At 45.2% G+C, this 25,931-nt stretch overlaps 2 protein-coding genes across 5 annotated transcripts in view; one reads left to right on the forward strand and one right to left on the reverse strand.

Moving 5' to 3' along the window:
* fig4a (FIG4 phosphoinositide 5-phosphatase a) overlaps positions 1-15,962 on the reverse strand; it is a 211,939-nt gene extending 195,977 nt beyond the window's left edge. The window contains exons 1-2 of one of the 4 annotated variants that reach the window (XM_038799185.1): positions 15,766-15,962; positions 695-829 (exon numbers count right to left, since the gene is read on the reverse strand). In XM_038799185.1, coding sequence (XP_038655113.1) covers positions 695-757 — 63 coding nt within the window. In that variant the 5' untranslated portion in view covers positions 758-829; positions 15,766-15,962. Of the gene's footprint in view, positions 1-694; positions 830-15,637 lie in introns of those variants that run through there. The other 3 variants (XM_038799187.1, XM_038799186.1, XM_038799189.1) reach the window with 3 other exon arrangements.
* Positions 15,607-25,931, forward strand: part of ak9 (adenylate kinase 9) — a 457,701-nt gene continuing 447,376 nt past the window's right edge. Inside the window, exons 1-4 of the mRNA XM_038801009.1 lie at positions 15,607-15,798; positions 22,072-22,203; positions 22,505-22,568; positions 23,551-23,603. Of these exons, the coding sequence (XP_038656937.1) occupies positions 15,694-15,798; positions 22,072-22,203; positions 22,505-22,568; positions 23,551-23,603 (354 nt within the window). The 5' untranslated portion in view covers positions 15,607-15,693. The remainder of the gene's footprint in view (positions 15,799-22,071; positions 22,204-22,504; positions 22,569-23,550; positions 23,604-25,931) is intronic.

Raw genomic sequence — 25,931 nt, forward strand, 5'->3', positions numbered from 1 at the left:
TTTCACTGCTCTCATTCATTAGCTAGTGATTCTAAAATACTAAGCAACTGGTAGAAGGGTAGCATGTTTAGTTAAGAGAAACATCTTATAATAATTCAAACCACCGAGATTTTATTTTTGTGTAAATGAGGTACAAGAGGAGCTGCAGCAACGCAATATTTCAAACAAGTGCTTTCGAGGAAATAGAGGAATCTTAAATGCCAAGGGCATATGGAGAAACTGAAACACTGCAATGGTGGTACACTATATAACTCACTTGCAAGCCTGGTCTCCAGTTGTCTCGGATTTCCCTGCCACTGGGCCAAGAGCTCGCTCCGCTGGGACCATGCGGTGGTTGGTGTGCAACAACGACCCATGTTAAAAGAATCCATTTGAGAGTCAACTACCATTGCTGATTCTGGAGTGACATGTAGGCCAGACCAGGTAAGGACGACAGATTACCTTCCCTAAAGGACATTAGTGCACCAGATGGGTTTTTACGACAAACAACAATGGTTGAGTCCAGATTATGTTTTAAATTCAAATTTCACCATCTGCCATGGCGGGATTCAAACCCAGGTCCCCAGAATTACTCAGTCACTAGATTACTAGTCCAGGGACAATACCACTATACGACTTCCTCCCCATACTACACAATCTCCTCTGAACGCAAAAACATAAGTGCAATAGATACCAATTGTAAAATGGAACGTACTGCTCGAGTTTCATACAGAATCAGTTTCTGTATACAGCTAATGACTGGTTGCACTGTTGGCATGGTGGCGACAAAGCTGACTTTAACAATGTTATTACATCAGCATCCTCTTCAGATTTGTAGTTAGCACATTACCTAAAACAGAAGAAACAAAGTATTTATAGTCTAGCAAATATTTTTTACAGGTTTAATCATCTCACATTAAAGTAGATTCAATAGCAACTTACACAATGAAATTGGATACATACTCGAAAGTGAAAAATTTGCAGCGCAAAAAGCGGGGGAGCAAAGTTAATTGCAGATGTATTTTTACATACATCCTTGTACATTGGATCATTCTAAAGGTGTCCCAGTCCAGTAATCCAACAAAGAGGTTGCTGCATGTTTTAGCTTGAACATTCAGCATGAACTGGACTTAAATTGGTGGAATTTAATGATTCAGTTACCATGGAAACAAAAGAGAATCTGGAGTTTGTTGTAATTCGAACATGTACATATTCTCTCGATTGTATATCATTATGAACATAATTGATCGCTGCTTGATTGGTCCCACATGTTAGATGCTGTGGTATGAAGAGGCAAGAGTTCAGCTCCTTTTTCACCAACACACCTTTAATGGTTCAAACTCACTCTTCACAGAACTCTACAGATCATCACCAGCTCCAGAGTCCACCTGAAGCCCCTTTACATATCAGTGTCAATCATTGAACACTTAACATAAATGAGACAATCATTGAACACTTAACATAAATGAGACAACTAACTGCAATGTCTCTTAACCCATTACTTAACACCACACAAGAGAACTGCAAAGAATCTGTGTCACATAGGCCAGGCTAGAAATGAAGGGTTGCGATAGTGAATGGGTAAGATGCAAGTTTTTTAAATTCCACACTAAATTTACATTTGAAAACTGTCATGGTGGAATTTGAACTCCCGTTTTCGGGATTGTTAGTGCAGAACAAAATGTCACCTCAACCTGGGTACTTATTTAACAAGATTCTATACAAGAATTAACTCAGTCTACCAACACAATTATCAACTATTTCAGGTCAAACCTTGCAAGCATGAGATAATTAAGTGCCAGGCAATGACCACCTTCCCTAGATATTCAACAGCATTATCACAGCTAAATTCCCTCCCCACACGAACCCCACAATCAATATCCTTGATCAGAAACTTAACCGGATCAGCCACATTAGTATGGTGGTTACAAGAGATGGTAGAGGCTAGGAATTCTTCAATAGATAACTCAACATTTGATTTGCTAAAGACTGTTCACCATGGTATGTTGTATCTTTATTTTCTATTTCCCTTATTCTCTCATGGCATTGGTGTAAAGTTAACTTAAGGGTTATGTCATAGCAGGAGATCCCAGATCAGTGTCATGCTCCTCCTGTGCGATGTGGGAATTCAGGGACCCTTCTCGTGTCCCTGACTCCTTGATGCTTAAGAAGTGTATTCAACCGCAGCTCCTGTCAGACCTCTTGACAGCTCTAGAGCTGCAGGTGGATTCATTCGCGATGCTGAGGAAATCATGGATAGCACCTACCGTAAGTTGGTCACACAGCATATAGAAAATTACTGAGGAAGATAGGAAATTGGTGAGCACCAGACAGAGGAAGAGTAGGAAGGCAGTGCAGGGGTCCTCTGCGGTTATCTCCCTCAATAAACAGATATACGGTTTTGGATGCTGTTGGGAGAGTTGGCTCATGAGGGGAAGACAGCAGCAGCCAGGTTCATGGCACCACGGCTGGCTCTGCTGCACAGGAGGGCAGGAAAAAGAATGGCAGAGCTACAGTGAAAGGTGATAGGAGATTCAATTGTAAGGGGAATAGATAGGCATTTCTGCAGCAGCAATCAAGACTCCAGGATGGTGTGTTGCCTCCATGGTGCAAGGTATTGGAGCAGCTGCAGTGAGAGGGTGAACGGCCAGCTGTCGTGGTGCATATAGGCACCAACGATATAAGTTTTTTAAAAAACAGTATGAGGTCCTACAAGCTGAATTTAGAGAGTTAGGAGTTAAACTAAAAAGCAGGATCTCAAAAAGGTAGTAATCTCAGGATTGCTACCAGTGCAACGTACGAGCCAGAGTAGGAATGGCAGGACAGCAAAGGTGAATACGTGGCTTGAGGGATGGTGCAAGAGGGAGGGATTCAAATTCCTGGAACATTGGAACCGGTTCTGGGGAAGTGGGACCAGTACAAATCGATGGTTTGCACCTGAACAGGACAGGAACCAAAGTCCTCAGCGAGGGCAGGGGGTGTTTGTTCGTGCTGTTAGGGAGGGTTTAAACTAATATGGCAGCGGGATGGGAACTGATGCAAGAAGTCAGAAGGAAGTAAGATGGGGACAGAAACAAAAGGCAGTAAAAGGGAAAAGTGGAAGGCAGACAAACCAAAGACAAAAATCAAAAAGGGCCATATTACAAAATAATTCTATAAGAGCAATAAATATCAAAAACCAAGCCTGAAGGCTCAGTGTCTCAATACGAGGCACGTTTGTAACAAGATTGATGAATTAACTGCGCTGACACTCATTAATAGATATGATAGAATTGGGATCACGGAGACCTGGCTCTGGGTGACCTAGGATGGAAGCTCAACATCCAGGGGTATTAAATATTCAGTAAAGACAGAAGGAAAGGAAAGGGAGGTGGGGTAGCATTGCTGGTTAAAGTAGAGATTAACGCAACAGTAAGGAAGGACGTTAGCCTGGACGATGTGGAATCTGTATGGATGGAGCTGCGAAACACCAAAGTGCAAAAAATGTTAGTGGGAGTTGCGTTTAGACCACCAAACAGTAGTCGTGATGCCGGGGATAGCATCAAAGAGGAAATTAAAGATGCATGCAGTAAGTGTATAGCAATTATTATGAGTGACTTCAATCTGCATATTGATTGGGCTAATCAAATTGGTAACAATGTGATGGAAGGGGATTTTGTGGAATGTATAAGGGATGATTTTCTCGACCAATATGTCGAGGAACCAACGAGAGAACAGGTCATCCTAGACTGGGTATTGCAATGAGAGATGATTAATTAGCAACATTGTGGTGCGAGATCGTGGAGGGAAGAGTGACCAGAAAATACGGTAGAATTCTTCATTAAGATGGAGGGTCTTCAACTGAAAGAAAGCTAACTTTGATGGTATGAGACGTGCATTGGCTAGAATAAGCTGGCAAAGGATACTCAAGGGGTTGACGGTGGATAGGCAACGACAGACATTTAAAGGACACATGGATAAACTTCAACAATTGTACATCCCTGTCTGGAGCAACAGTAAGATGGGGAAGGTGACTCAACCATGGCTAACAAGGACAGATGAATGGAAGATGGAGTATAATTTATATAAATGATGCATTTTAGTCGATCGAATTGGGGCAGGACCGACTCAGTTAATGGTAGGGTGTTCGGGAGAGTTATAGAACAACTCTTTAGGAATACAGGTTCATAGCCTCTTAAAAGTGGAGTCACAGGTGGACAGGTGATGAAGAAGGCATTTAGCATATTTGGTTTCATTGGTCAGAACACTGAATACAGGAGTTGGGACGTCTTGCTAAAGTTGTCCAAGACATTAGTAAGGCCACACTTGGAATACTGTGTACAGTTCTGGTCACCCCATTATAGAAAGATTATTAAACAATGAACAAAGAAAAGTACAGCACAGGAACGGGCCCTTCAGCCCTCCAAGCCTGCGCCGACCATGCTGCCTGTCTAAACTAAAGTCCCATACACTTCCGGGGTCCGTATCCCTCTATTCCCATCCTATTATGTATTTGTCAAGATGCCCCTTAAAACGTCACTATCGTCCCTGCTTTCACCACCTCCTCCGGCAGCGAGTTCCAGGCACCCACAACCCTCTGTGTAACAAACTTGCCTCGTACATCTCTTCTAAACCTTGTCCATTGCACCGTAAACCTATGGCCCCTAGTAATTGACCTATCTACCCTGGGAAAGTCCCTGATTATCCACTCTGTCTATGCCCGTCATAATTTTGTAGACCTCTATCAGGTCGCCCCCCTCAACCTCTGTCGTTCCAGTGAGAACAAACAGAGTTTATTCAACCTCTCCTCATAGCTAATGCCCTCCATACCAGGCAACATCCTGGTAAATCTCTTCTGCACCCTCTCTAAAGCCTCCACATCCTTTTGGTAGTGTGGCGACCAGAATTGAACACTATACTCCAAGTGTCCTAACTAAGTTCCTATACAGCTGCAACATGACTTGCCAATTCTTATACTCAATGCCCCGGCCAATGAAGGCAAGCATGCCGTATGCCTTCTTGACTACTTTCTCCACCTCTGTTGCCCCTTTCTATGACCTGTGGACCTGTACACCTAGATCTCTCTGACTGTCAATACTCGAGGGTTCTACCATTCACTGTATATTCCCTACCTGCATTAGACCTTCCACAATGCATTACCTCACATTTGTCCGGATTAAGCTCCATCTGCCATCTCTCCGTCCAAGTCTCCAAACAATCTACATCCTGCTGTATCCTCTGACAATCCTCATTGCTATCCGCTATTCCACCAACCTTTGCATCATCCGCAAACTTATTAAGCAAACCAGTTACATTTTCCTCCAAATTATTTACATTTTCCTCCAAATTATTTATATATACTATGAACAGCAAAGGTCCCAGCACTGATCCCTGCGGAACACAACTAGTCACAGCCCTCCAATCAGAAAAGCACCCTTCCATTGCTGCTACTCTGCCTTCTATGACCTAGCCAGTTCTGTATCCATCTTGCCAGCTCACCTCTGATCCCATGTGACTTCACCTTTTGTACCAGTCTGCCATGAAGGACCTTGTCAAAGGCCTTACTGAAATCCATGTAGACAACATCCAATGTCCTACCTGCATCAATCATCTTTGTGACCTCTTTGAAAAACTCTATCAAGTTAGTGAGACACGACCTCCCCTTCACAAAACCGTGCTGCTTCTCGTGAATACATCCACTTGCTTCCAAATGGGAGTGGATCCTGTCTCAAAGAATTCTCTCCAGTAATTTCCCTACCGTACCGTACTGATTTAAGGCTCAACAGCCTGTAGTTCCCTGGATTATCGTTGCTACCCTTCTTAAACAAAGGAACAACATTGGCTATTCTCCAGTCCTCCGGGACATCACTGGAAGACAGTGAGGATCCAAAGATTTCTGTCAAGGCCTCAGCAATGCCCTCTCTAGCCTCCTTCAGTATTCTGGGGTAGATCCCATCCTGGGGACTTATCCACCTTAATATTTTTCAAGACGCCCAACACGTCGTCTTTTTGGATCTCAATGTGACCTAGGCTATCTACGCAACTTTCTTCAGACTCAACATCCACCAATTCCGTCTCTTTGGTGAATACTGATGCAAAGTATTAATTTATGCCTCTCCAGTTTAGATGCAACCCATCCTTCTTATACAGGTCACACCTGCCCCGGAAGAGCTCCCAGTGGTCCAGATAACTGAAACCCTCCCTCCTACACCAGCTGTTTTGCCATGTGTTTAGCTGCTCTATCTTCCTATTTCTAGCCTCACTGGCACACGGAGTAATCCCAAGATTACAACCCTCGAGTGCAAACTCCTACACAGTTTCCCCCAAGTGCATTGGAAGTATGCAACTTATATGAATGAAATACAAATTTCTCTAACCAGCCACCAGATTAACTATTTACTCCACTGTCACCGTGCACCATTACTGCAGCGCATGCCATTTGTAACATGGACTGCTACAACCTGCCAGTGGCTCTATCTACAACCACCACAAATCATTTATCAATACTTTGACAGTACTCTCCTGCAGGAATGCACAGAACCGATTCTACCAAGGTTAGAGTAGTTTGCACCGTAGTGGACAGCAAAACCAAGTGACTCACTAGCAGCTGCTGTGCAGTCCATGGCATAAGCTCTTCCAATCCTGTGTTTAAACCAAGACCCTTCTTATTTGTACAGCTTCACAGTAGTTTTAGTACCTGCAATCAGAGCTGCTGGCCACGCCGTATCAGATGTTCATCCAACTGCTGCTCCAACCGAACCACGCGGTATGTGAGGAGCCCCAGATGGGTGCACTTTCTGCAGATGTAATCATCCGGGACGCTGGAAGTCTCCCGGACCGGCCACATCTCACAGCCAGAGCACTGCACCCCTCTAATTGACATTGAACTAGAAAGAGTGCAGAAAAGATTTACTGGGATGCAACTGGGACTTGATGGTTTGAGTTATAAAGAGAGGCTGGATAGGCTGGGGCATTCTTCCCTGGAACGTAGGGGACTTAGGGGTGAACTTATAGACGGCTATAAAATAATGAGGGGCATAGATAAGGTCAACAGCTTTTCTCAAAAGTAGGGGAGTCTAAAACTAGAGGGCATAGGTTTAAAGTGAGAGGGGGAGATACAAAAGGGTCCAGAGGTGTAATTGTTTCACACAGGTGGCAAGTGTCTAGAACGAGCTGCCAGTGGCAGTAGTAGAGGCGTGTACAATTTTGTCCATTTAAAAAAAAAACAATTAGACATTTATATGGGAAAGATGGGTGTAGAGTGATATGGGCTAAATGCGGGCAATTGAGACTAGCTTAGTGGTAAAATCTGGGCAGCATGGACAGGGCCAAAGGGCCTGTTTCCATGTTGTAAACCTCTATGACTCCAAGGAAAATCAGGGATAGTGTTAAAGCCAAAGAGGAGGCATATAAATTGGCCAGAAAAAGCAGCAAGCCTGAGGCCTGGGAGAAATTAAAAATTCAGCAGAGGTCAAAGGGCTTAATTTGGAAGGGGAAAATAGAATGAGAGAGTAAACTTCCAGAAAACATGAAAACTGACTGCAAACGCTTCTTCAGATATGTGAAAAGAATGAGACTGGTAAAGACAATAATAATAATAAAATAATATTATAATAATAACTTATCGTCACAAGTAGGTTTCAATAAATTTACTGTGAAAAGCCCCTAGTCACCGCATTCCAGCACCTGCTTGGGGAGGCCGGTACGGGAATTGAACCTGCGCTGCTGGCATTGTTCTGCATAACAAGCCAGCTGTTTAGCCCACTGTGCTAAATGTAGGTCTCTTACAGTTAGAATCAGGTGAATTCATAATGGGCAACAAAAAGATGGCAGACCATTTGTACAATTACTTTGCATCTGTTTTCACGAAAGGGAACACATATAATCTTCCGGACATACTGGGGGACAGAGGGTCGAGCATGACGGAGGAACTGAAAGAAATCCTTATTAGTCAGAAAATTGTATTGTGGAAATTGATGGGATTAAAACCCCGATAAGTGCCCAGAGTCTGATGTTCACAGAGTATTTAAGGAAGTGACCCTATAAATAGCGGATACATTGGTGATCATTTCCAGCATTCTACAGACTCTGGAAGAGTTCCAATGGATTGGAGAGTAGCTAATGTAACCCCACTTTTTTTTTTTTTTTAAAAAGGAGGGAGAAATAAAAGAGGGCATTATAGACCGATTAGACTGACATCGTTGGTGGGGAAAATGCTGGAGTCAATTATTAAGGATTGTTACGGGCCAGAGTTTAGAGAACCCCAAAGTATATCATGGAGTTCACCTGACCCACAACTTTAAATAGATTTTGGTTATGGGGTGCAAACGGGCCCAGTGATGCAACAGAGAGCTAAAGTATGTTTAAAACAAAACAATGTTTATTCTATGAATCCAATTAACATTTTTATAAACACACAGTAAACACAGTTTTATCAACTACCAATCCTGATCACCCCGCAAGAGATACAGTACTCTATTGATAACTTACCAAACAACATCCACAAGTTAAACCATTTTTAAATAAAGACTGCAGGTTTACATTCTCTACAGAAACAGATATTACTTTGAAATCATCAAGTCATCTTTAGATTGCAGAGAGAGATCATAACATCTTCTTGCTGTGAATGCAGCTCTTCACCTCTGAAAACAAAACCAAAAACACACTGCAGCTGCCAGCTCAAAAATGAAAGTAAAAGATACACAGACAGCCCAGTTCCACCCACACAATGACATCACTGCAGCTATTGAATGAACACCCATTTCTTCTGGTACATACACCTAACAGGATAAAATAATTGAGCATTTGGAAAGTGGGAACAGGGTTGGTTCAAGACAGCAAAGATTCACGAAAGGGAAATCATGCTCAACAAATCTGGATTTGTTTTGAGGATGTGACCAGTAGGTGGACAAAGATAAACCAGTGGATGTTGTGTATCTAGACTTTCAAAAGGTTTTTGACAAGGTCCCAAACAAAAGAGATCAGTGAGCAAAATTAAAGCTCACGGTATTGGGGGTATAATGTATTGACGTGGATAGAGAACCGATCAGCAGACAGTAAGCAGAGAGTGGGAATAAATAGGTCCTTTTCAGAATGGCAGTAAGTGACTACTGGGGTACGGCAGGGTTCAGTGCTGGGACCCCAGATGTTCACAATATATATTAATGATTCGTATGAAGGAATTGCATGCAATATCTCCAAATTTGCAGACGACACTAAGCTGGGTGGCAGTGTGTGCTGTGAGGATGGTGCAAAAAGGCTGCAGGGTGTCTTGGACAGGTTGGCTTGGGCAAATACCTGGCAAATGCAATATAATGTGGTAAATGTGAGGTTTTCCACTTCGGTGGCAAAACAAGGAAGCAGATTATCGAAATGGTGGCAGTTTAGGAAAAGTGCAACAAGATCCGAGTGTCATGGTGGAACGGTCGTTGAAGGTTGGCATGCAGGTACAGCAGGTGATGAGGAAAGCTAATGGCATGCTGGACTTCATAGCGAGAGGATTTGGGCATAGGAGCAGGGATGTCTTGCTGCAGTTACGCAGGGATGTCTTGCTGCAGTTACGCAGGGCCTTGGTGAGGCAACATCTTGAGTATTGTGAGCAGTTCTGGTCTCCGAATTTGAGGATGGACATTCTTGCTATTGAAGGTATTCAGTGAAGGTTCATCAGACTTAATTCCTGGGACGGCAGAACTGAAACATGGATCAACAGGGCTAGTCCTCAGAAATGTAAAAGAATGAGGGGAGATCTCATAGAAACATACAAATCCTGATGGGACTGGACAGTCCAGATGCGAGAAGAATGTCCCCGATGTTGGGAACATCCAGAACTCGGGGTCACAGCCTAAGAATAAGGGGTAAGCCATTCAGGTCTGAGATGAGGAAGAACATCTTCTCTCAGAGAGTTGTGAACTTGTGGAATTCTCTACCACAGAAAGCTATTGGGGCCAGTTTGTTAGATATATGCAAGAGGGAGCTCTGCATGGCCCTTGCGGCTAAAGGGATCAAGGGGTATGGAGAGAAAGCGGGAGTGGGATGCTGAAGTTGCATGATCAGCCATAATCATATGGAATGGCGGTGCAGGCTTGAAGGGCCGAATGACCTACTGCTGCAGCTATTTCCTAAGTTTCTATATTTACAAGGCCCAATTCAGGAGTATGATGGAATATTCTTCACTTGCTTGAATCATTGTAGCTCCAACAACGCAACATGTTCAACATTATCCTCATGCAGTCTGCTTGAGGAGCACCCCATCCAGCACTTTAAACATTCACGCAGTGGCAGATGTACTGCAGGTACTCACCAAGGCTTCTTCAACATTAGTTCCCAAACATGCAATCTCTACCAAGTAGAAAAAGAGCAGCAGATAGGTAGCAATAGGGGACCAAGTGCAATGTGTCCAAGTTTGCAGACGACACAAAGATGTGTGGTAAAGCAAAAAGTGCAGAGGATACTGGAAGTCTGCAGAGGGATTTGGATAGGTTAAGTGAATGGGCTAGGGTCTAGCAGATGGAATACAATGTTGACAAATGTGTGGAATAACAGTAAAAGGGATTATTATTTAAAATGATAAAATATTAAAAACATGCTGCTGTCCAGAGGGACCTGGGTATCCTAATGAATGAGTCACAAAAAGGTGGTTTACAGGTGCAACGGGTGATTAAAGCGAATTGGAGTTTTGTCCTTCATTGCTAGAGGGATGGAGTATAAAACTATGGAGGTTATGATGCAACTGTGTAGTGAAGCCACACCTGGAGTATTGTATTCAGTTTTGGTCTCCTTACCGAAGAATGTACTGGTGCTGGAGGGTGTGCAGAGGAGATTCACTAGGTTAATCCCAGAGTTGAGGGGGTTGGGTTACAAGGAGAGGATGAGTAGACTGGGACTGTATTTGTTGGAATTTAGAAGGTTCTGGGGTGATCTTATAGAAACATATACAATTATGAAGGGAATAGATAGGATAGATGCGGGCAGGTTGTTTCCACTGGCGGGTGAAAACAGAACTAGGGGGCATAGCCTCAAAATAAGGGGAAGTAGATTTAGAACTGAGCTTGGGAGGAACTTCTTCACCCAAAGGGTTGTGAATCTATGGAATTCCCTGCCCAGTGAAGCAGTTGAGGCACCTTCATTAAATGTTTTCAAGATAAATATAGATAGGTTTTTGAAGAATGGAAGAACGTTCAGGCGGGGAAAGTGGAGCTGAGTCCACAAAAGATCAGCCATGATCTCGTTGAATGGCGGAGCAGGCTCAAAGGGCCAGATGGCCTACTCCTGCTCCTAGTTCTTATGTTCTTAATACCTTTACTTGCAATTTCCTCTTCAGGTCACAGGTCATTCTGACCATTCACCATTCCAAACTCCCTTCCTAGCAGGATTGTGGTTGCATCTACAAATGGGCTGCAGCAGATCAAGGTGGTGGCTTATCGACTTAAAGGTAATTAGCAACGAGAAATAAATGCTGACTGAACCAGCAATGCCTAGATCAAATGAAATTATCTTTTTATTTGTTTAATGTAATTGGCTATTTTCCAGAACAAAAAAGAAAAAAGACAACGATTACTTAAAAAATTGGATGATAACATTCAGGGGTGGCATGGTGGCTAGCAATGCTGCCACACAGCTCCAGGGACCCGGGTTCTTTTCCAGCCTTGCGTGTCTGTCTGTGTGGAGTTTGTACTTTCTCCCGTGTCTGTGTGGGTTTTCTCCGTGTGCTCCTGTTTCCTTGCACAGTCCAAAGATGTGCAGGTTAGGTGGTGATAAAGTATGGATTTATTCATGGTTTTAGGCGCTAATTGAATACACAGCTAAAGGGTGAAATTATTTTAAAAATCTCTTGGCTGTGAGAATACAATCATTGTTTTAGCTAATGAATCAACTATCGAACTCTAGTGTCTTGAAATGTAGACATTGTTTCAGTGAATGTTTCATATAATGAATTGACCATTGTATTTCAGTGCATTTAGCAATAAAAATGTATCAACTAATTAGGTACAGCAAGGTCTATGGCTAGTGGTGGCGTGAGAAACATATTTTCATGAGACTGGCCTCGTAGACACTGAACAAACTTTGATGGACACTGGTCAGTCTTAAGTAATGGACAATGTTTGATTAAAGAGTTAAGATGTTTATATTTTGTAAAAATTTCAATAAAAATAAAAAATAAAATAAAAAATATAATCCTCTCAGTAACAGACATCCATTTGGATGAATCAGGAGGTCTCAGCTGAGAATTAGAAGCCAATGAATAAATGAGGGAGACGACGAGAGATAAGGATTCCCTTAAAGACCTCGATGTCAAGGTTGCATTCCTGACTTCTTGAATCATCTATCCGTTTGTTTGTGTTTAAAGTGATTTATTTAAGCTTTTATGCCATGTGTTTGATATTTCATTTCTATGTTTTGATTCAGCTCTTACTCAAGTGATTAATTAGCAATAAAATTGTATTTTTGACACCTCCAATCAACCAGACAATTGACTCTCATTAGAAGATAAAATAAGAGTCCCGACAGGTGGATTGGCCCTGCCAAATTGCCCCTTAATGTCCAAAATGGTTAGGTTGTTTACTGGGTTACAGGGATAGGGCAGAAGCATGGGCTTATGTAGGGTTCGCTTTCCAAAGGCCGGTGCAAACTCGATGGGCTGAACAGCCTCCTTCTGCACTGTAAATTCTATGATTCTAACACTTCACTTGGTAATGCAGGGTGTGGAAAAAATATATTGTAAACATACAAAGGGAGTACTTTGAAGGGTCATAACTTTCCTACATCTATTTTCTCTATTGAGAAGTATTGCACTCCGTACGCCCACCCGTTGCCTGTGCCTACGTATTTATATTTATGTATTTATGTATGTTTTTTTCCATGTATGAAATGATCTGTCTGGCTTCTATACAGAACAATGCTTTTCACTGTACCTCAGTACACATGACAATAAAACAAATTCAATCCAAATACACTAATGGTTGGTAGCAAGTTGCAAACAAGCATGACAATCATAGATCACAGAATTTACAGAGCAGGAGGCCAATCGGCCGATCATGTCTGCACCGGCCATTGGAAAGAGCACACTTCCAACCTATCCCTGTAACCCAGTAACCTCAGCCAACTTTTTTATATACTAAGGGCAATTTAGCATGGCCAATCCACCTAACCTGCATATCTTTGGACTGTGGGAGGAAACTGGAGCACCCGGAGGAAACACACCAGACAAGGGGAGAACGTGCAGACTCCACACAGACAGTGACCCAAGCCGGGAATCGATGCCGGGACCCTGGAGCTGAAGAAACTGTGCTAACCGCTATGCTACCCTGCTGTCCTAACAACAATGTTGAAAGTCTCAACCTCAGTGACTTGATTTACAATAGGGTTCAAAAACTGCTATAGATTTAGCAAACATCATGTGATTTTGACGTAGGTGGTTCACTCGTGTGCCCTTCACCTTGGAATAGGTATTATGATATAAATCACACATCAAAAAACACTAGGCTAGGGAGGAACTTGTCTTTATATTCGCAAACTTTGGAACTCGTCATGGGGCCAGGGTCCCAGGTTAGATTCCCGGCTTGGGTCACTGTCTGTGCGGAGTCTGCACGTTCTCCCAGTGTCTACATGGGTTTCCTCCAGGTGCTCCGATTTCCTCTCACAAGTCCCAAAAGACGTGCTGTTAGGTAATTTGGACATTCTGAATTCTCCCTCAGTGTACCTGAACAGGCGCCAGAATGGGGCGACGAGGGGCTTTTCACGGCAAGTTCATTGCAGTGTTAATGCAAGCCGACTTGTGACAATAAAGATTATTATTCTAAATCAATTACGTACTTGTTACTTAAGAAACAGAACAATTCAACATAAAGTCCAAGAAGCAGCTAGGCAAAAGAAGCAACGGAGGCAAAACTTGTTGGTTTGGCTCTGGAATGCACTGCCTGAGAATGTGGTGGAGGCAGATTCAATCAAGGTCTTCAAAAATTAATTGGATAATTATTTGGAAATATAATTTGCTGCACAATGGACAAAAGGTGAGGGAAACAGGACTAACTGATTCACTCTTGCAGAGTGTCACCATGAACATGACAGGCCAAATGGCAGCCTCCTGTACTGTAATCATTCTATTAGACAGCCAGTGGATTAGTTAATAAAAAGAAAACACAAGTGAGTTCACAGTTGAGTTCTCTGCTTTAGAGTTAATTACGAGGACAGAGATCTGCTGGCCTACGCCACTGTTTATGTTCCACAAAAGCTTTCTCACAGTTCCTTCATCTATCTCCATCATACTCTTTCCTTTCTCCCTTAAGTATTTATCGAGTTTCCCATCAAGTGCATTTTGTTGCTGCTCAAGTACTCTGTGCGATAGCGTTCTGCCTTAATGCAACACACTTTTAAAATGCTTTAAATGTTTAAATGTTATGTTGCAAAACCAAACCAGAGAACAACTGGATTGTAATTCCATTTATGCAACACCTTTTCAGGCAGTTAACCCACTGTGATGGTCACGAATGGCTTGCAAAATTCCACAATTCTATAAATAACAAAATATCCTCAATAAATATATCTAATCTGCCTGTAAGACAGCTAGTTGCTCTTTGTTGATTAGCAATGCAGATAGGACTGTCAGCCCTTCCCCAGACACTGTAGCAAGCAACAAACCAAGAGAAAAACCAGAAGGATTGGTTTGACATTTTATTTTCTTGGGTTTGTTGATAAGGGCGTAGGAAATAGAAGCAGGAGGAAACCACAAGGCCCTTCAAAGCTTGCACTACCATTCAATATGATCAGAGTCAATCTTCAGCCTCAACTTCACTTTCCCATGCCTCCCCATAACCCTTGATCGCCATAACGAAAAACAAAACATCTAACTCGGCCTTAAACATTCAACTATGGAGTATCCGCAACCTTCTGGGGGGAGACAAATGCAAAGTTTCACAACCCTCAAGTGTAGAAATGTCTCCTCATTGCCATCCCAAATGATCAGCTGTTTATCCCGAAACGGTGTCCCCCTTGTAGATTCCCCAGGCAGGGGAAACATCCTCTCAGCAATCCACCCATCTTGCCACTTCGTAATCTTGTATGTTTTAATGAGATCGGCTCTCGTTCTTCTAAACTCTGAAGAAGATAGGCCCCATTAACAAAACTTCCTTATTCTCAGTAGTCCCCTGAAAGAAAGGCCTTGTTAAACCTTTTCGATTGCTTGCCGAGCTAACTTTGCACGCTCTGCGGGTCATTATTTACAAGCTTCGGGCCTTTTTAAAAAGTTAATAATAATTCTGCTTCTTTACTCTGAGGAAGAAAGTGAATAATCTGACATTCCCCCCCCCCGCCGGCCCGGATTAAGCGCCGGCCCGAGATCATGGTTATGGTTGGAAACGTTCAGAGCCGGGGAGAATCCGGTGCCGCCCGCCCGCCCGCCCGCCGGCCCGCCGCGGCCGCTCGAGCGCCGGCTTTGAACAGTCACGCGCTGCCAAACGGTCAACGGCTCAGGCCGCAGCCGCTCGAGCTTCAGTGGAGGCGGGCGGAGGAGGAAGAAGGACCAGCGGGAGAAACAAAAACGAAGCGGTCACCCTGCCCCGAGGGCAATTTAGCCCACCCAATAATAACTCTTCCATTTAATTGCTATCCGAAACTGAAGAAGTCACCCCGGAGGTATATTCCGTCAAGTTAATCCGTTAAGGAGCAGAAATTTTAAACGAACCCTCCCGCTGCTCCAGGATATTCGCTACAGGTAACAGGCCGTGACACCACTCAAGAATGAAATCCACCAGCATTTTCTGGGAAAGCCACAAAAAAGATTCCGTCCCGGACTTTGAAGACCTGACCTACTTATGGGTCGGCGAAGACTTAGACTTATGCCAGGTACGAGAAACGCGCGCGAATTCTCCTCTTCCTCTTTATTTCGGGTGATGGAACTGCGGGAGCAAATTCAGCCTCTGAAGCTCCCTTCGCCGAGCCAAGGGAAGGAATCCCATTCCCCGTCCTTACTGATGAGAAAATGTTATTGACGGAAGGGTCGGGATTGGGGGGGGGAGCACATTGGGACTTGTAGTCCAGCCGCAGAACTACAGTTCCCAGAGGCCGTAGCGCGGCGCATGCGCACTTCCCTCCGTTACTGCAGGTGTTCCTATGGCTACCGACTCAATCACTGCAACGTCCGACTATGGAAGAGGTAACAGCCGCCCAGGGAATCTATAATTTAACAAAAAAAAAATCCGAAAATATAACCGCAATCACGCCGTTGCGAAATTGAATGTTGCATTAATGGAATGAAATCTAGCGATCGCTGGCTGCGCTTTGCATCAGAACGTATTTAAAGTCGCGAGAAGCTGAGGGCAAGTTTAAGGGACCAGCGTCTTTGCTGACTACTCGGATATGTGAATAGAGTGCCTGGAGTTATTAAACTGGGGAGAAAAATATTTTTTTTTAAGTATTCTGCAAATCAATACTGAGTGAAAGGCGAACATCAACTTTATTAGATGCTCCCACAAATTTTTATTTTATGAATACAATTTAGAGCAAAACTATGTGTTTACAAGCATTAGCTAAAGCAATGAAATGAAATGAAAATCACTTATTGTCACGAGTAGGCTTCAATGAAGTTACTGTGAAAAGCCCCTAGTCGCCACATTCCGGCGCCTGTCCGGGGAGGCTGGTACGGGAATTGAACCGTGCTTCTGGCCTGCTTGGTCTGCTTTAAAAGCCAGCGATTTAGCCCAGTGAGCTAAACCAGCCCCTGTGAGCTAAACCAGCCCCTGGAAGCTGGTGACAAATTTAACCCCTTCTCCATTACAAATGGTGTTTGTCAAGGATGTATTCTTAAATAAAAGCAAAATACTGTGGTTGTGGGAAATCTGAACTAAAAACAGAAAATGCTGGATAAACTCAACAGGTCTGGCAGCATCTGTGGTGAGAGAAACAGTTACGGGGCATGTCACGTGTTAATGATAAAAATAGTCCATTTTGGGCGCGGTTAGCGGGGTGTTTCTTGGTGCCTGCAGAACCGGGAATGACCCCGCTATCAAACAGGACTCGTTTTTTTCTGGCCTTGGAGAGGAACGCTTTGCCAAGGCCGCTTTTACCTTCATTTCCTCCATTACAGGAAGCGATCGGGTGCCATTTTTTAATGCTGCCCGGATCCACTGTGGCCGCTGGAGTCCCCAACTTATTAGGGAGTCCTTGAGCCACCCCACCCGCCCCTCATCCCACCTCATAAGGACAGTGCATCCCTGGCACGGAAAACATGCCACCTGGGCACTTTGGCATGCCAGCATGGCACCCTAGCAGTACCACCCAGACACAGGTTGCCCAGGGGACAATACCAGGGTGCCACACAGACAGTGCTCAGGTGGCAGTGGGAATGCCAGAGTACCACCCTGCCCAGAGCCTGACACCCAGGGGCTTCCGATGGCCTAAGAGACCACTGGTCCACATTTGTGCAGACCAGTGCTAAATGGCACCACAGCGAGGTCTCCCAGGCACGGATTTGATCCCAGGCCTTGGGTGACTCCAGCGCAGATATATTTAAGTAAGAAGTCTTACAACACCAGGTTAAAGTCCAACAGGTTTGTTTCAAACACTAACTTTCGGAGCACTGCTCCTTCCTCAGCAGTGCTCCGAAAGCTAGTGTTCTGTTGGACTTTAACCTGGTGTTGTAAGACTTCATACTGTGCTAACCCCAGTCCAACGCCGGCATCTCCACATCACAGATATATTTAAGTGAGCCTAACTGCTCACTTAAAAATGCAGATCTGGATCCTAATCAGTGAGGGCGAGATCCAGATCATGACATGTCGCGAGACCTCATTAGATCTCGCAAATCTCGCAAGAGGCTGATTGTGAGATTTAATGTGGAGATGCCGGCGTTGGACTGGAGTGAGCACAGTAAGAAGTCTTACAACACCAATTGCAAGTAAAGGGTGAAATTATTTTTAAAATGTCTTGGCTGTGAGAATACAATCATTGTTTTAGATAATGAATCAACTATCGAACTCTAGTGATTCAAACACGAGCTTTCGGAGCGCAGCTCCTTCCTCAGGTGAATGGAGAGGTATTCACCATTCACCTGAGGAAGGAGCTGCGCTCTGAAAGCTCGTGTTTGAAACAAACCTGTTGGACTTTAACCTGGTGTTGTAAGACTTCTTACTTGATTTATGAACTAATCCATAATCATCTGCCATTTCTGCTGCTAGTCCCGCAGTTTTAACCCTCTGTTCTTCCACATGAGTTCTCAATACATCAGGAATTGAATTTTAAAACTCCTCCAAAAGTATACTTTCTCTGGAGATGCCGGCGTTGGACTGGGGTGAGCACAGTAAGAAGTCTTACAACACCAGGTTAAAGTCCAACAGGTTTGTTTCAAACACGAGCTTTCAGAGCGCAGCTCCTTCCTCAGGTGAATGGTGAATACCTCTCCATTCACCTGAGGAAGGAGCTGCGCTCCGAAAGCTCGTGTTTGAATCAAACCTGTTGGACTTTAACCTGGTGTTGTAAGACTTCTTACTGTGAGATTTAATGGCATTGCTGCATCACGAGTCAGGCACGATGAGACTGTACAATCATGCCCCACATTTTAAGTCCATATGACCCCATATTCCTCTTCAATGTTTCTGCTGATATGCTTCTCCTGGCTTTCAATCATGAAAATTGGAGTCAAGGTCAGACAAGGACAGATTTAGCAAGGCTGTAAACCCTATAGTTCTTTGAGCTTACTCTGCCATTAAATAAGAACTGAGTAGTACTCAACTGCAATTCTATTTTCCTACCTAATCCCCATAGAACATACAGTGCAGAAGGAGGCCATTCGGCCCATCGAGTCTGCACCGACCCACTTAAGCCCTCACTTCCACCCTATCCCCGCAACCCAATGACCCCTCCTAACCTTTTGGTCACTAAGGGCAATTTATCATGGCCAATCCACCGAACCTGCACCTCTTTCGACTGTTTGAGGAAACAGGAGCACCCGGAGAAAGCCCACGCAGACACGAGGAGAACGTGCAGACTCCGCACAGACAGTGACCCAGCGGGAAATCGAACCTGGGACCCTGGCGCTGTGAAGCCACAGTGCTATCCGCTTGTGCTACCGTGCTGCCCATATCCCTTGATTTCCTTAAAATTCAAAAATCTATTGATCTCAGCCTTGAATAGTCTAAATAATTGAATATCCACAGGTTGAGAATTCCTAAGATTCATAACCCTCTGAGTGAAGAAATTCCATGTCATCTCAGGGCTGTATGAGGAGAGTGGGCAAAGAAGTGGCAGATGGAATACAATGTGGAAAAGTGTTGAGGTTGTATAAGGCTCTGGTCAGACACCATTTGGATTATTGTGAGTAGTTTTGGGCCCCGTATCTAAGGAAGGAGGTGCTGGCCTTGGAAAGGGTCCAAAGGAGGTTCACAAGAATGATCCCTGGAACGAAGAGCTTGTCAGATGAGGAGCGGTTGAGGATTCTGGGTCTGTATTCGTTGGGAGTTTAGAAGGATGAGGGAGGATCTTATTGAAACAGGATACTACAAAGTCTGGTTAGACTGGACGTGCAGAGGATGTTTCCACTTGTAGGAAATAGTAAAACCCGAGGACACATTCTCAGACTAAAGGGCCGATCCTTTAAAACAGAGATGAGGTGGAATTTCTTCAGCTGGAGGGTGGTGAATCTGTGGAACACTTTGCCACAGAAGGCTGTTGAGGCCAAATCACTGAGTGTCTTTAGGACAGAGATAGATAGGTACTTGATCAATAAGGGGATCAAAGGTTATGGAGAGAAGGCAGGAGAATGGGGATGAGAAAAACATCAGTTATGATTGAATGGCGGAGCAGACTCAATGGGCCGAGTGGCCTAATTCTGCCTCTATTTATTATGGTCTTACTTATACCACACGCATTTACTGACCCCTTCTCTCTCCCTCTCTCACACACACACACACACACACACACACACACACACACATTCCCAGCGCCGGCCCTAGGGTTGCTGGCGCCCCGGGCAAGCTGAACTTCGGCGCCCTTGGGGGGGGGAGCGGGGGGGGCGGGGCCGAGAGGGGGGGCGAGAGGGGGGGCGGGGCCGAGAGGGGGGGGGGGCGAGAGGGGGGGGGCGGGGCCGAGAGGGGGGGGGGGCTGAGAGAGGGGGGGCTGAGAGGGGTCAGGGGGGCGGGGCCGAGGGGGGGGGCGGGGCTGAGGGGGGGCGGACCCGAGTGGGGGGGGTGGGGCTGAGGGGGGGCGGACCCGAGGGGGGGGTGCGGGGGGGAGGGGACCCGAGTGGGGGGGGGGGGCGGGGGGAGCGGACCCGAGGGGGGGGAGCGGACCGAGGAGGGGGGGGGAGCAGACCGAGGGGGGAGCGGACCGAGCGGGGGGGGGCCGGGGGGGGCGGACCCGAGGCGGGGGAGCGGACCGAGCGAGGGGGCGGACCGGGGGGGGGGGGCGAGAGGGGGGGGCGGGGCCGGAGGGGGGGGAGGGGGACCCGAGTGGGGGGGGGGGGGGGAGCGGACCCGAGGGGGGGGGGGGAGCAGACCGAGGGGGGGAGCGGACCGAGCGGGGGGGCCGGACCCGAGGGGGGGGGGGCGGACCCGAGGCGGGGCAGCGGACCGAGCGGGGGAGCGGACCGAGCGAGGGGGCGGACCGGGGGTGGGGCGGACAGAGGGGGGGGCGCCCTGGGGGAGTGCGGCCACCCTGGGGGAGTGCGGCCACCGCGCATGCGCTGGTTGGAACCGGCCCAACTGTGCATGCGCGGGACCCGAGTCTCTGGCGCCCCCTAGCACATGGCGCCCCGGGCGACTGCCCGAGTTGCCGGTGCCTTGAGCCGGCCCTGCACATTCCTCCCCTCTCTCGCACACACTCACTCCTCTCCTCTCGCACACACTCACCCCTCTCTCGCACACACTCACCCATCTCTCGCACACACTCATCCCCTCTTGTACACACATATCGCCTCTCTCGTACACACTTATCCCCTCTCTCGAACACACTCATCCCCTCTCTCATACACACTCACCAGAGAGGGTTCTTGGAACATGAAGATTTCTTCATATTGTCAAGATGTTTGTGAGATACTTGCAATTCACAAGGATAATTCCTTCATGTTGGGAGAACTCCTTGTTCCACTTGGCATGTTGCTCGGCCTTAAAGAGCACCCTTATGGTTACTATAAGACCATAAGACTTAGGAGAAGAATTAGGCCATTCGGCCCACCAAATCTGCTCCGCCATTCAATCATGGCTGATATTTTCTCATCCTCATTCTCCTGCCATCTCCCCATAACCCCTGATTAATGAATCAATTAGAGTTGTTGCTCTAAAGACTGGGAAATTGTTTTTTTTTTTTAAATTTAGATTACCCAATTATTTTTTCCAATTAAGGGGCAATTTACGTGGCCAATCCACCTACACTGCCCATTTTTTGGGTTGTGGGGGCGAAACCCACACAGACACGGGGAGAATGTGCAAACTCCACACGGACAGTGACCCAGAGCCGGGATCGAACCTGGGACCTCAGCGCCGTGAGGCGGTTGTGCTAACCACTAGGCCACCGTGCCGCCCGACTGGGAAATTGTTGATTGATAAGAGGTGGCCAGGTTGATCGCAATTTTTCTCTTACAGAGATGGCTGCATGATAATTGCCATCTTCCATTTCAAACTCCTTTTGTCTCCTATGTCTTATAAGACACGGTAGCACAGGGTCCCGGGTACGATTCCCGGCTTGGATCACTGTCTGTGTAGAGTCTGCATGTTCTCCCCGTGTCTGCGTGGGTTTACTCCGGGTGCTCAGATTTCCTCCCACAGTTCAAAGATGTGTAGATTATGTGGATTGGCCATACTAAATTGCCCTTCGTGTCCAAAAAGGTTAGGTGGGGTTACGGGTATAGGGAGGAGCTGTGGGCTTAAGTAGGGTGCTCTTTCCATGGGCCTGTGCGGACTCGATGGGCCGAATGGCCCCCTTCTGCACTGTAAATTCTGTGGTTCTATGACCCAAACTCGCTTATATTTTAGATTTTGAAGATAGAAACACTATTTCTAAAAAGGAAAATTGAAAGTATATGTTAAGTTATTTTAAAAAAAAAGACAAGGTGCATACACGTTGTTTAATATTTAATCTTTTGGCCATAACCCAGTGGTCCGACATAATTTTTGTTTCTAACAATAGGTTGTTGACGATGCGGAAGCAGCAAAACATAAGAAGAAAAAGGAGATCTTCACAGATCTGCTTGATGAAGATGAAATCGAGAGAAAGATTTTACTGTCAAAACCAACGTGTTTCCTAATTGTGGGGAAACCAGTAAGCAATTATAGTTCTATTAAAATAACATTGAGCAACACTTTAAAATGGATGACCATGGCCATAACTTTAGTAATGTTATGCGCAATAATGAAAAGGTATTATAACCAAATATTGTAGATACGTATGTAATCAAATCAGTTTTATAACTGAGAACGTCTTTGTTCCAATGTTAGTCAAGTTGTGCATTATCAAAGATTTTTGTAGATCCAGTATCTCTTATAGTGTATAAATAGCTTTAATATTCAGAAATCAATAATTCCTTCGAAGTATAAATGACATTTTAGCATTTTTTTTGCAGTCTGTTGGGAAAACAACTTTAGCTAAAAGCTTAGCAGAAGCATGGAATAAAATACTAGTTGAACGTAAGTATTAAATTGGATGTGGCTCTCAATAATATCTTTATTCCGTGTCGCGTCTTTTCGTCCGACGTCACTTCGTCCAACGACACTTCGTCCACGTCTTTTGGTCCAACGTCTTTTTGTCCGCCCGTCTTTTGGTCCAACGTCACTTCGTCCAATTCTCCAATTACAAATTAACTCCGTATAAAACCATTTAATTGATAAAATGCAAGTACAATACAGCAAGTGAATTTAATTGCTAAAATGCAAGTAATTGATAAAATGCAAGTAAAATGCAAGTTGAAAAATGCAGTTAAAAAGTTAAAAAATCTAAATATGCCGTTATAAAATCTAAAAGTTTACTAATTACTTAAAATTCCCGAAATTACTTAAAATTGATGTAAATTGTAAATTCCCGAAATTCCCTAAAAGTTAGATTTCCAGAACTGTACCCGAGAGAGAATAATGGGGAGAGGACAAGATGATTTGATATTCTACAATTCCGACAGACACAGATATAAGTGAGAGTCTAATTGGATTTAGACAATGAGTGCAGTTCTGAAAGAAGCAGGTTTAAACTCGATTTTCGTCGAGTGATTAAAACCTCTGGTTGACAGTGGGTTCTGACATTACAGGTCTGAAATGATCAAATATTCCATCAGATACAATGGCTCTCATCACGCTGGAGCATACATGGGTGAATATCCTGCAGCTTATCTTAATAATGTCTGGAGATCAAGCAGCACAAATGCAGAACTCAACTTCAAGAGGCGAAATAGGTGGAGAGGATCCTTGAGCAGTAACATTGAAAAACTAAATTAAACTATTTGTAATTGGATAATTGGACGAAGTGACGTTGGACCAAAAGACGGGCGGACAAAAAGACGTTGGACCAAAAGACGTGGACGAAGTGTCGTTGGACGAAATGACGTTGGACGAAAAGACATAGCACCCTTTATTCTTTCAAAGCATTTGTTGTGAAATATAATTGATCTTTTAATTTCAGCTGTGAAAATTATACAGGAGAACACTGATGGAAACACAGAAACTGGGCAAAAGGTAAAGAGATGGGTTCTTAACTGGTAATGTAATAAGACACACATTTCACTGGGATGAAATAGATTTTTTTTGGAAGAAAGTTTAATTTTTTAATTTAAATTATTTTAAACACAAACTGTGTATGAAGCTGGAGTGTAACAGGTATGTGAAACCATCTCATTGAACATTGTTGTAGTTTGAAATTAAAATGTGAAATATCTGTGTTTATTATCAAACCAAAGGCATTCATTATAATAGTAGGTAATATCAATTATTCAGCATTTTCCTAAGAAGTAGCTCTCGGGATCTAATGCTATCCCATGAGGCGTTGCGATATGAATCCCGCCCATTGTGAGCAGGTTCACCTTTTGGCAGATCTACATATCAGAGCGACACAGCTAGCTTCACCCTAATATGCTGTTTCCCTGGGCACCCAAGGCGTTTAGATCTAGCCCCTTCGCCTCAGAGACTATGTGCAAGTGCCGTTCAGTACTGGTATCCGGCCTTTTGTGTCGTGTTTACCAATTAGTGTTGGCCTTTTGGCTAAGACCAAGTGTAGCGCACTTGATTGAGGGAAGCTGAGGATTTTGATGTGGATTGGACAACACGGAGGGATTAGAGACATTGAAGAAGAAACGTTTTGAGCTCTGCTGCTATTGGTGGATCTTCATGCTGGTCTAAGCATCTGGTTTAGGCCTAACGCCGGTACAGTTAAGACTCAACGTTTGAGCTGTGGCTGCAGCTGCATCCCGACCACCAGGCTGGAGAGTGTGAAATACTGTCCGAGTTACAGTGAAGAAGGCGTAAGGGGAGTCGCCTGTGGATCGCAATTTCTTTGTGAAGCGGGTGCTGCTCGAGTGCTGCGGGTTTCAAGCAACAGACATATTTTGCTTGCAAGACTTCCCCAACAATGGATATTTTGACGTCACCTTCAAGTTGCAGCTTGCATCAAGTTCTTGAACGTGTTTAAAGAAATAGGCAACCAGAGCCCCCTGTCTATCCTGACTGCGGAGCCTCTGTTCAGCTTCTGCGCTACCGTCACAGAAAAAACGGGTTGTTACACTGCACACGAACAACCGCCACGTCCCCGTGTCTGATGTACTTACGTTCCTCGCCAGATACGTCGAGCTGAAAAGTGACAGCGTGCAACTGAAGGACACCGTTGGCATCTGGACAAGTGAAAACCAGGTCAAGGTGACCCTGAGAACAGACGGCGACGGAACCATCCTGCATCTCCCCTCCAGTTTCGCCATTGGAGGAAATTGCGGCTATCTCTACTACGTGGGGCAGCCACGAGTGTGTCGCACCTGTGCAAAACGGGGCATGTTGCCGCCAACTGCAATGTCACCTTCTGCAAAAACTGCAGGCAGGAGGGACAGTTGACAAAGGACTGCAAGGAAGACAAGTGCTGCAACCTGTGTGGGGAGGCCGGCCATCTTTACAGGACCTGCCCAAAACGCGGGGCAACGTACGCACAAATCATCAGCGGCGGAGTCAAAAAGGCAACCACAGAGGAGGTTCATGCACCTTCCATCGATAAAGGCACCACAGCACAGGATGCTAAAAATCAACAGAAGGGCTCTCAACAGAAAGTGGAGGCCCCAGCACAGCGTTATAACTCAACCCCTACCTCCTCTGACGAGGAAGACGACTCAATGGAAGAGGATGGAACGAAGAATGAAGGGTACATGGAAACGCCGAACAGGGACAAACGAAAGAGGAAACAGAAAAATAAACCGAAGAAATCCCTGATGGTGAATGGCAAAAAGCGGCAATTTCCTGCTAGCGGCCTTAGTGCCAACACCTCCTCCGATGAGGAAGAACAAGCTAAGAATCGACCTCAGTTAAAGAGGCAAAGTACCAATGTGGAACGGGATGCACATACCTCCCAGACCACAGACAGGAAAGAAAATAAAACACGGAGAGATCACCAATCTCTGGTCGATGGGAGCAGCAATGTGATCAACGGCCACCAAATGCTGGATATTGAAAACAAGGTCACAGACCAGCCCCAGAAACTAAGAAGCAGCAACAACCCAGGTGAAAACCAGCCTGCAACCCCAACACCCACTGACTGCCACGATGGACGCCAGGCCCCCCCCCCCCCCCAATTCATATCCGACAAGTTCCTTCCCCCCCCCCCCCCCCCCCCCCCCAAATTCATATCCGACAAGTTCACGGGCCCAGTGCGGACCAGGACAGCTTTCTCAGCCCTGCAATTGTGCAACAGGTTGCGAGCACCACCGGCATGCTGGGGAACATTCAACAGCTGGAACACCCAACTGCATGGACTCTGGACTGGTAAATCTACTTTTTTTAAAAGTGGGGTTTAAAATTGCCTCTATTAAT

This window comes from Scyliorhinus canicula, chromosome 6, assembly GCF_902713615.1.
Source record: "Scyliorhinus canicula chromosome 6, sScyCan1.1, whole genome shotgun sequence".
Lineage (NCBI taxonomy): Eukaryota > Metazoa > Chordata > Chondrichthyes > Carcharhiniformes > Scyliorhinidae > Scyliorhinus > Scyliorhinus canicula.